A 12,318-nucleotide genomic window follows, 5' to 3' on the forward strand; every position below is an offset into this window, starting at 1 on the left:
TGCACAGGTCTACAGTCTTCAGGTTTTTGGTAACAGTGGTTTATGCTTTACAGTTCTGTCAGGTGTGGCACAGTTGCCATAGCAATGTACATTGGACCAAACCTTTGATGAGTAAGAGGTCATAGAGCACCTCCCATTGCTTCCTTATAACAAGACCTGGTGAGTAGCTAAACGCACAACACGCTTCTCTCAACATCGTAGCGATGATCAAAATAGCATGATCAAATACCATGAAACAAAAAAGCATTAGAGGCTTGACAAGGTGTTTGTTGTTGTCTTTTTCTCTGAAGTTACAGATTTATGACGGCGAATAACCCATGAATAATCTGTGTGTAAAGACCAACTCAGAAACAGTGATCCCTTGAGAGCATAATGCTGTGAATGGAAGTGTATTTTTGCATGGCATGTAATAACGTCTGTATTGTGTTATATACTTCGTTTAAATCTTCTTTAACCAAATAGGTTACATTTAAATGTATACTTTTATAACCTAGAATTAGAAGCAGTAAAAATAACAAAAAAAGTGTTTTGTCACAGCAATTAAGCTTACCCATAACATTTTATTTTTCTAATAATAATGTTTATTTTAAATTATTAAAACCATTATATTTATTTTAATAATACAAATATTTACATTAAAATAAATTATATTAAAATGTTCAATATCAAATTTTAATATTTTTCCAGTTTCCAGCAAAGATTTAATAATATGCTTGAATGTGCCGAGTTGTCATGAAAATAAGGTCCTAAAAATGTATTTCATTTGTAGAGTATTTGTTGTTCTATATTTCAATTCTTTAAACTGTATATTTTCTAGTATTGAACCAAAAATGGCTCACTGCACCATTTCAGCTTTGGTTTGAACCTGAATCGACTCATCAGATTTGCAGCTGTTCCAAAGCGATTTGTCACTCACAGACAGATTCGTTCATGTCCATTCAGCTCAATCTCTCCCTCCCTCATCCCTACAGCCACTCAGAGCTGTACCTGTGATAGACCCGCGCAGCAGTGCGAGTCTCTTTCACTCATTTGTGTCTCAGGGTGGAGAAATCATCCTCATGCCCTTATTTGGTACAAGAGAGGGTCACATGACCACAAAATGGTAGAACCTCTCGGCAGTAGCTGAGCCGAGCATCCCTGAAGCTGAGAAAGACAGTCACAGATCTGTGATCTAGACGCCAGAGCAGAAGAGAAAGACTTGTGCCTCGGCTGTGGTGAGTGCATTGGGGATGATTATATCAGAGGGATGTGATGGTTACATGTTATTATTTAAACCCCTGTGCAATTGGATGGGGGCAGGAGAGAGGGTTGGGCATCTGTTTGTTATGCATCTGTGTTTGGTAACGGAAGAGGTTTAGCTTCAGCATCATTTATGATGCAAGACATCGGAAGCTGCTTTTGCGTGCAAGTGCATCAGAAATGAACACATTGTCATGGTTGAATGCAACTCTTTTTTAACATAATGAGACGTCAGCATGAAAGCACAGCTGACCTGTTTTGGCCATTATTCAAATTCATGAAAGGCTGATTTATTTGCCTATGTGTGCATGTTTGTACAAGCGAATGCATGTGGATGGTGAAGCGGAAGAGGGATTTTCAAAGAGGAGGAGAGAGAGCAAGTAAGAAGGGGTTGAAAATAATGACATAGCACCCGCCTACTTCTCCTGTTTCCTGCTGTGGAGGATGGACTGATGGATTAATCCAACATCTTTAAAAGCAAAGATCTGTGGACCTTTCCACTTTGACCTTATCCATCGCTCTAGAATACTATTTATTACCGTATAGTGCTTACTGTACAGTACTGAATTAGTAATGTATACATTTTTTATAACATGTAAAATAGAATGCATTGAAAATTGAAATTTCAAAACGCACGTGAGCTTGTAAGTTTGCATGGTTAATAACACATATTTATTATTTATAATCATGGAAAAATGTTGATTATTATCTGGGCATTCTAAACATTCAGAAAAATGCATACTATTATATTCACAGTATGTATATGATATTGTAACAAGCGAGACACTGCAGAGAGTAGAGATTCCAATGCAGGTTGTTTATTAAAAGTCTATTGGCAAACAATCCAAAGACAGCAGGCAAATCGTAGTCAAGGGCAGGCAGGTATATCCAAAAACCATGAGACAGTCCAACCAAACAAGAGCAAGAGGGTAATCCAAAAGCAGTAATCCAGTAGACGGGCACAATGGTCATAACAAGAAACACAGACATGAACTATGGCAAGAAACAATGAAACGCTCGGTATGCAGTAAAACTGACAATACTTCGCAAAGTATACTGTACATGGTACAGGCATGGCTTAAATACAGCTCAAACAGGAAGTGTGTGAAGAGTGAGAGAGTCCATAATGGGAGAGGTGGCCCCTTGGTGGAGGGGACAGATATTTTGCAGAAATAGTAAGAGTATTTAGTATGCTAGAGTCTCTGTTGAGCTGACAACCATCTGGCAGCTTATTGTAGATACTATCATAAGGCAAGCATTCCTACTCATCTGGCTTTGCTTGATGTCGTGATGGTGTTTTTTGCCATATTGTGACATTCAGTTTGAAACAACTTGTCCAAGGGCTGTATAGGGCTGTAATTGACAGGATAGTTGATAATTGGAATCCAGACCACTTATTAAACAGGTTAAAGTTTTTGTAGATAAGATTTTGAGGGCACTTGAATTTAGAAAAATGACATCCACAATAGTTTATAATAAACACTGCAATATTCCATATAAAATTGTTTTGATTTCATGATTTCATGGTGACTTAAATGAAAATATCATATGTCAGGAAGGTTTGTGTGAGGGCATTGAAAATATCACTGTAAAAATGTAAACTAAAATTGTAGTTCAAAATTTGCCTTAATGGTCCTATGTCTAATTTTTGAAGGGTCTATTGACAGAAATGAAATATAATATACATAACTATGTCTTCAGTGGTGTATAAATATAAAGACCTTACATAATGAAGTGTTATGTTTTTACACTGCTCCTGGTGTACATGTGTTCACGACTTGCTGTACGTGTGTTCACTACTCTCTGGATGGGTTAAAAGCAGAGGTCACATTTCGGGTATGGGTCACCATATCTGACTAATAGGTCACTTTCACTTCATTATCTTAGAATGAGCTATTTCTATTAACATACATCGCGGGTCCCCTTGCATGGAACTCGCCATGTTGTTTCTATAGTAGCCCTAAACGGACAAACTGCTCTAGAGAGCACGTTTCGTAAATACGTTATCTCCTTCGGCAAAGAAGCGAAAACGTGACAACATCTTAGCCCTGTATCAGCCACTGTAGTGCTTCCAAAGAGAGGGGGGAGGGGGGGAGCGAGCCATTGGTTGCAATTTGAAACCTGTCGCTAACTTTCATACACTTGACCGAAGTTAAGTCAAACTGGCTTTACAAGTCATTTAAACTTAAATTACATTAAACTGACTTGTTGTATTTCACATAACTTATAAATTGTTATCTGAATTATAACTAGATTTTTAAGTCAGTTTGATATAATTTAAGTTCAAATGACTTAAAAAAGCCAATTTTATTTCACTTAAAAGTTTAAGACAGCTTTCGAACTAAAGTTTTTAAGTTGAAATATGTGACATTTTACAGCGTACTGGCTCAGAATTAAAGGCAACAGTTGTCAGTGAAAAGTCCCAACAGTTACAGATAAACAAATGTGTGTGCATGGCTTCATTTACATGTATAGTCATAGTTCTTTTAAATTCTATGCATAGATGATGTAGGAATGATAGAACAACATTTTAGGTGCAGATAAGACTATGCACAATACTTCCTGTTTTATGTTGACAGTCTGTCTCTTTATATTGTATTGCTGCTGCAGGAAATGTAAGACTGCTATTTTGTGACAACATATTGAAAAGCTACAAAATTTCCGGAGTCTTCACAGTTATCTGCATCTACTCTGCTTGAGACACATATAAACAACTCTTTGTCTGTGAGTCCCTGTTTGCATCTTAAATTTAAACAAGAGTGTGTATTACAAATTGTGGCTATATAGTCTATTGTTATTATTGCTATTTTGTGCTAATTAAGGTTATCGTTACTATTATATTAATATGATGTGCAACATTCTGGATTGATTTTTATAGTTTTTAATATAAAATGCTGACAAGTATCTAAAAACAAACCCATGCAAATGAGTTTGATCTAAATTTGTGGTCATTGTGGTTATATCTGATATTTATTCTGTTTTGTGTGTTTTTGATAGTTCTCCTTCTGGCGATGTGGGGATGGAGCAGCCTCATGAACGCACGATGAGTTTTGAGGGGGCAGAGGGTCGACCAGGTGAACCTGTTAAATATTTTGAGACTACATAATCTGCCTAAAGTTATCACAAGATTATTTACATTTACAAAGATGATTTAAAGTTCACAGAGCAGTTAAAGAAGTACCTTGCATAATCAAAAATTGCATCACTATATCAGTTATTTATAAATCCTCTTTTTGTCGATTTAGTCCCACCCACATCCTTGCCACTGCAGGGTCAAGAGGGCGGGGTCTCTCAGAGGAAGAAGCTATCAGCGCCTCATATTAGCCTATCATTGGACCAAAGCGAGGATGACCTGTTTGACACACCGGATGACCTCGACATCAATGTGGATGATCTGGACACACCTGATGAGGCAGATTATACTGACCATGAAATAGACTGGGAAGGTAGGACGTAAATAATATTTGTCTGCCAAGCAGTGTAAAATGTAATGAAAATGTGAAATATGAACACGTGATCTCTTTCAGAGCCTAAAGAAGCTCAGAGAGATTCTGTAAAAGAAACAGCTGAGCCCATTCCCACATACAGTGCTGAAGAGGAGCGTCAAGATTCCAAACTGTGGAGAACAGTCATCATTGGCGAGCAAGAGCACCGCATCAACATGAAAAGCATCGAACCTTACCAAAAAGTCATCTCTCATGGAGGTGAACGAATCACCCACTATACTCATGATTGAGATAAAAATTATGATATAATTTTTCCTGTTTGTATAAACTAGGATGAGGAAAAATGTGAAAACAATAAAGATCATATAATTGAAGCATATGGGGAAAATGTCCTGGGATTTAAAAATAGGAATGGGAAGCTTGTATTTTTTTTGGCAAATAGTTTTCATTAGCTGTTTAGAAAGGTTTCATAGTTGTACTTTCATAATTGTCTAACCATTGCATATTTGTAATACTCTTGCCCTATATGCACCCATTGTAAGCGCTTTACGGATATATTAGCAAGTCACAATTATTATGTGGTATGACAGATTTTGTCAACCAGTTGTGTTTTACAACCTTTATTTAACAACCATTAATGTTCCTTTCATCCACAGGCTACTATGGCAATGGTGCAAATGCTATCATTGTATTTGCTGCATGTTTCCTACCTGACAGTGACAGAGAAGATTATCACGAGATTATGGAAAATCTTTTCTTGTAAGTTCAGTGAAAAATGTTTTGGGCCAATCGCTTATAACCCTTTCCTCGATAAAGAATATGTATTGACAGTAAATAAATGGTCTTGGGTCTTCAGGTATGTTATCAGTACCCTTGAGCTCATGGTTGCAGAGGACTATATGATCGTGTACCTGAATGGAGCCACTCCACACCGGAGAATGCCGGGCCTCAATTGGCTCAAAAGATGCTATCAGATGATTGACAGGAGGTGATATATTTTAATATAAAGTATATTTTCTCTTTATAAATACTGGAGTTTGCACAGCCAAGCTTGACTTTTTAATCAGAAATCAGAAGTCTGTTAATATTATTTCAATCTATGTTATATGTAGAATATGTATGGCTTTAAAAAATGTAAAGTAAATAAATTATTTTAATAATAATAAATGTTTTCATTTTTTAGGCTCAGAAAGAACTTAAAATCGTTTATCATTGTTCACCCATCATGGTTCATAAGGACAATTCTAGCCATCACTAAACCTTTTATCAGGTACATTTACAGTCAAGAGTATGATCATAAAGGTTATACATCATTTTGGTTTTAAAATTGGTTTAATCATAATTGTTTTGCTTGTCCAGCTCAAAATTCAGCAGTAAGATAAAGTATGTGAACAGTTTAACAGAACTGGAGAAGCTCATCCCCATGGAGTACGTCCACATACCTGAGTGCATCATCAGGTAAGCAAATATATTTCAGTGATGTGACTCATCTATGATGTGAATAAATTGTGTTTTTTTTGTGTGAGAGTTAAAAGAGTAACCATCAAAACGGTATACTGTATGTGCATGTACATTGATTGTGAGCAGTAAGCTTAATGTATGTAGAGATCACTGACAGCTGTGTTGAAGAGGTGTTAAAAGTGTTCCGTGAGAATCTTCACAGGAGTTGTGCCTCTATAATTTAAAACCTGTGAATACACGTTTCTATGGGAACAGACATTTTTACACCTGTGATAAAAGACGCACGCTACGTCCGAAATCGCATACTGTGACAGTATGTACTGAATTTAAATAAGTACTACCTATCGGCCGTTAAAACAGTACGTTCTATATAGTATGAGTGGGTGTAGTATGAATACATTTCGGACACACTGTGTCCGCCATATTTTATGGTCATGTGACCCGTATGCTCTTTGACCTATGACGTTTTAACATCAACCTATAAAGTGAGGGAAATAATGATTTACAGTAAGTGGGTGTAGTATGAATACATTTTGGACACACCGTGTCCGCCATATTTTATGGTCATGTGACCCGTATGCTCTTTGACCTATGACGTTTTAACAACAACCTATAAAGTGAGGGAAATAATGGTAGGATTATTTTAACTGATAGAAACCAAATATCAACCAAAAAATCAGGGGAAAAAATATATAAAGGTTATAAATTGATTTGCATTTCAGTCAGTGAAAAGGTATTTGATCCCCTACCAACCAGCAAGAATTCTGGCTCCACAGATTGGTTATGTGCCTATTTGATTAGTCCTGTCACTTTAAGAAAGTACTCCTAAGTCAGCTTGCTGTGTATATAAAAGATGCCTGCCAACAGAATCTGTATTTTCCAGTTCAACCTCTCCACCACCATTGTCAAGACCAAATAGGTTTCAAAGGATGTCAGGGACAAGATTGTAGACCTGCACAAACCTTGAATAGGCTACAGACAGAAGCTTGGTGAGAAGGAGACAACTGTTGGTGCGATTATTTGGAAATAGAATAAATACAAAATAACTATCAATTGCCCTTGGTCTGGAGCTCCCTGCAAGATTTCCCCCAATGGGGTAAAGATGATGAAAGGTTAAAGATCAGCCCAAAACTACACGGAAGAAGCTTGTTAATGATTTCAAGACAGTTGGGACGACAGTTAGCAAGCAAACCATTGGTAACACCCTATGCCACAATAGATTGAAATCCTGAAGCACCTGTAAATTCCTCCTGCCCAAGAAGGCCCGCCTGGCTCGTCTGAAGTTTGACAATGAACATCAAAATGATTCAGAAAAGGCTTTGTAAAAAGTGCTGTGAGACCAAATTTGACTCCTGTTTTTGGAGAGAGAGAAATGCTGACTATGACCCCAAGAACATACGTCATACGGACATTGACTTCTACTCCTCCTCTGTACTGGATTACATCAACACCACAATAGACAATGTTACAACTCAGAAACAGATCATTACGTACCCAAATCAGAAGCCATGGATGAACAAGGAGGTGCGCCTCCTGTTGAAGGCACGCAATACTGCCTTCAGATCAGGTGATGCACAAGCCTACAGCACATTCAGATCTAACCTCAAAAGGAGCATCAAAGAAGCCAAGCACTGCTACAAGCTAAAGATAAAGGAGCACTTTTACAACCCCGACACTCAACGCATGTGGCAGGGCATCCAGGCCATCAGTGACTACAAACCCAGCTACCCCACCCCCGCAGCTGATGTCCTCTTCCTGAACAAGCTCAATGACTTTTATGCTCGCTTTGAGAGAGACAATAGAGAAACTGCCACCAAACTCAAATCCTCAGCTGACCACCCACCAATCACACTCTCCTCCATAGATGTCTACAACGCACTGAGCCGGATCTGTTTGCACAAAGCTGCTGGACCAGACAACATCCCTGGACGTGTACTCAGGGCGTGTGCAGAGCAGTTTTACAGACATTTTAAATCTGTCTCTTGCCCAAGAAACTGTGCCAACATGCTTTAAATCCACCTCTATTTTGCCAGTGCAAAAACACTTCAGCCCAAAGTGCCTGAACGACTACCGCCCTATAGCACTCACACCCATTATCACGAAGTGCTTTGAGTGGCTGGTCCTAGCACACCTGAAGGACTCTCTGCCATCCACACTGGACTCATACCAGTTTGCCTACCGCAGCAATAGGAGCACAGAGGATGCAGTTTCCATGGTACTGCACTCTGTACTCACACACTTGGACAATAAGAACACTTATGCATGAATGCTGTTTGTTGACTTCAGTTCAGCATTCAATACTGTCATCCCTTTGAAGTTAATAGCTAAACTTGGAGACCTGGGCATTAACACCTCCCTATGCAACTGGATTATGGACTTTCTGACCAACAGACCCCAGCATGTTCGATCAGGCTCCATCTGCTCTACCACCATCACACTCAACACTGGTGTACCACAGGGCTGTGGGCTAAGCCCCTTCCTCTACTCCCTCTTCACCTCCGACTACAGGCCCGTGAACGGATCTAACTCCATCATCAAGTTTGCTGACGATACTACGGTGATCGCTCTCATCAGCAACAACGATGAGACTTCCTACAGGGAGGAGATCCAGCACCTGGCCACATGGTATGGAGCAAGGAGCAAGCAATAACTTGCTCCTTAACGCCACCAAAATGAAGGAGCTCATTGTGGACTTCAGGAAAGAGTCAAGAGGCACACATGACCCCATCCACATCAATGGGATGGCTGTTGAGCATGTCTCCAGCTTCAAGTTCCTGGGGATCCACATCTCGGCGGTCCTGTCCTGGACAACCAACACCTCCAGCCTGTTCAAGAAGGCTCACCAGCGCCTCTTCTTCCTGAGGACCCTGAAGAAGAACCAACTGTCTTCAGCTATCCTGGTGAACTTCTATCGCTGCGCATTACAGAGCATCCTGACCAAGGCACAAGGCACTGCAGCATGTGGTGAAAATCGCCCAGCGCATCACAGGGATTCCACTTCCAGCCATTGAGGACATCCAGAGGAAATGCTGTCTGCGTAGGGCTCGCAGCATTCTTAAGGACTCCTCTCATCCCGCCCACAGACTGTTTTCTCTCCTGCCCTCCAGCAGGCGTTTCAGGTGCCTTCGGACCAGGACCAGCAGACTGAAGAAAAGCTTTTTTCCCAGAGCTGTCTCCTTATTGAACTCTGCCCCTCGCTGATCCCACTGCCCATATATACCGCTTCACTCTCCTCTCCCCCCTCACTGCACACCTGGCCAAGTCTTGTTATTTGCACTACTGTACTCTTCAATGCTCTACTGGACAGTCTACACATAACATACTGTATATGCTCATTTGCACTACCAGACTGTTCATTTGCACTACCAGTATTCTCATTTGCACTGCCGACTGTTCATTGCAGTACCTACTGTTTACACATGCATCTTTGCACTCCGGTACTTCACTAAATCCGGGTATTTCTCGCCTACTGTTAGTACAGTTTGCATACTGAGGTTTCGGACATACTATTCATGACTCATACTCATTTTCGCCTACTATATAGTATAGAAGTAGGCGATTTCGGACACAGCAGCTGTTTACTGCTTTATACTGTACACTTTCCTGTACCAGGAGCTATAACTGTGTTGCTGATTAATACAGTCTAAAATATTAATTTGAAACATCTTTACATTAGAACTGGTTTAATTCTCAATAAATGTAATGTGTTTTATAACTTACAATTATCTCAACACATAAAAAAGGGAAAAGTGTGTTTGTTAAACCATTGTGGGTTCTTTAAATTGGCATAGACAAATTTTTCCTCTCTCAAACCAACAAACAAACAAACTTAATCCTACAGTTTATGAACACCTGGCTGGGAAACCATGTGCTATAAACTACAGTTAAGATAAAAGGAATAGTTTGCTTAAAAAAATTATTTTCTCATGGTCATGTCGCGTTACAAACTTGTATTACTTCATTATTTTTAAGAAAAAAAACTGAACAATGCCAATAGGGCTTTTAAGCTTTTAGGACCCAAAACTGTCATAAAGTTATAGTCAAGTAGTCAATATGTGCAATACTTATGTCATCTAAGCAGTTATTTCTCACTGAGCGGTGGAATATATTTAACATCTTTTGCATCTAAATGAATGATTTTAAATGAATTGATGTATTTGCAGAGTGGATGAAGAATTACGGGAAGCAGCAGAGAATTCTAGGTGAGTATTGCAGCGCAGATACAAAAGAAGCATTGTCTTTTCCGTGTATTTATGATATACCATATAAATTGATGATTTATAATCTTCTTCATGTCTTTCCAAAGAATCAACAGCTTTCTCCAAGGGACTGAGATTCTAACAAATGCATCCATGTAAGATGATTTAAATTATTTTAGCAGACCCATGTGAACAGGGGAGTATGTTTAAGGAGTCTTTTGTCCATTGCTTTTATTTTTGCATTGAGGTTTGTAACACCAAAACCTTGAAATTTATTTTACACAACTGTTTTCAAGTTTTTTGGTAGACAGGCCATGTTAAATTGAAAACTCAGTTAGGGTCATTGAGGTCACAAAATCACATTTGCATTGTAGATTAAAATTTGACATTATTTTTTGTTCAATAGATTTTTATGACAAGACCCCTTTAAGAATATATGGACAATATGGAATGAGTAATTTGTCATTTTTTCTTAAAAACATTTTTCTTAAAATTCAGGTCAGTATATTATTAATGTTATTTTCATATGTTTTGCAGAGCTCAGCCCAATGCGAACAGTTCGTAAGGATGAAAGTACGTCTTTATTTGTCTTTTGAGTATTCAAAATTGTATCGATTGCACATGGATGTGGATGCAATAATCTTGTAAAATAAGGAAAAAAAATATTTTTTTTTAAATGTGAACAAAACGTGTTTGTTCTTTAACGCATATCACCGCAGATAAATTGTCCATTTCTGAATTTGCACCACAGGACACAATACCACAGTAGCAAACCAATGCTTGAAACACCCTTATCGTCTTTTAAGGTCTTGCAGAAGCTTATCTTGTTACTTGAATTATGCATGAGAGGCATCTTAGCAATACAATCATATTGTAATATTTCCCTTTAGGTTAATAATATTCACTGTCAGATATTTTTGTAATTGGCGCATGTTATAAAGTAGGCAGTGTTTGGACATAAGATTCCTGTCTGCCAGGCTGCACATCACATGAGCTGTATTAATATTAATGCATGCATGGTTATTGTTAACACAAAGACGATGCTAAGTAACCTGTTAGCACTGATGCTAATTCAGTAATTCAGTAGACTACATTCTCATGATAAACTTAAACAATGCCTCATTTAAAGTCTTAAAAATGTTAATGACATTTACAGAGGGGCCCAAGCCATGTTTAGGAACCAGAATTTCATTTTCACAAAAAACAATTAATTAAACAATTGGAATACTCACCCTATCAACCACTCAGAACCTTTAAGCAACTGGACAACAACATTCTGGCAACCAACCACTCAAGTGTGACTGTTGTGTACAGACAAACAACATTCGTATTTTCTTCTGGTTACTTCTGAAATTCTGTGTGGTGCCGGTAGTGAATTGTACACTTTACCTTTAGCATTCAGAAGCCATAGTGAGCCATTAGTTTATCTAGTGCCCTAAGCACTACAAATCTATAGATCTTTAAGAACTTTGATGTCTGATTTTAGGTGTTTGCCATGTGTAAAGATAAAAACAGTTGAAACAATCAAATGGTCTGTCAATTTCACCAAGCATGCTGTTTCTGAAGTTTTTAAAGTTCATTGTGACTGCTCTGTCCACTTCTAAACACCTCTCGTGTCAATGATGTATGTGAGGGTGTGTATGTGTGATTGTTGTTGTATGTATGTTTTTTTGCTGTTAGATCTCTCAGCAAACAGGCGTTCATAAAGGGATTTTAAAAGAATGCTGTACAATGTGTGTTTGTGTGAAAATATTAGTTTGTGTGAGAGACATTTTGTGAGTGATTGTATCACTGCATGTGTCCATGGTTGTCAATATCTGATCGTTCTAGATTGAAATTTTATCAAAGAAAAATAATGAAACATTACTGAAAACGTAAATCCAGAGGCCTTCTGTAGTAGAGAATATTGAGATGTGTTATATCAGGATGCAAAGTAAATCAATAAATTTAAATCTAACAGTTATGTGTGGTAC

At 38.3% G+C, this 12,318-nt stretch overlaps 1 protein-coding gene across 1 annotated transcript; it reads left to right on the plus strand.

Moving 5' to 3' along the window:
* Positions 1-1,056: 1,056 nt before the first annotated feature.
* On the plus strand, positions 1,057-12,299 carry prune2 (prune homolog 2 with BCH domain). The gene is made up of 12 exons (XM_057322753.1): positions 1,057-1,214; positions 3,850-3,963; positions 4,237-4,313; positions 4,485-4,685; positions 4,767-4,943; positions 5,342-5,444; positions 5,542-5,673; positions 5,869-5,955; positions 6,045-6,143; positions 10,310-10,348; positions 10,453-10,500; positions 10,883-12,299. Exons 3-12 carry the CDS (start codon positions 4,259-4,261, stop codon positions 10,908-10,910), a joined length of 969 nt encoding a protein of 322 aa, XP_057178736.1. The 5' UTR covers positions 1,057-1,214; positions 3,850-3,963; positions 4,237-4,258; the 3' UTR covers positions 10,911-12,299.
* Positions 12,300-12,318: the final 19 nt, after the last annotated feature.

This window comes from Triplophysa rosa, linkage group LG2 (assembly GCF_024868665.1).
Source record: "Triplophysa rosa linkage group LG2, Trosa_1v2, whole genome shotgun sequence".
Classification (NCBI taxonomy): Eukaryota; Metazoa; Chordata; class Actinopteri; order Cypriniformes; family Nemacheilidae; genus Triplophysa; species Triplophysa rosa.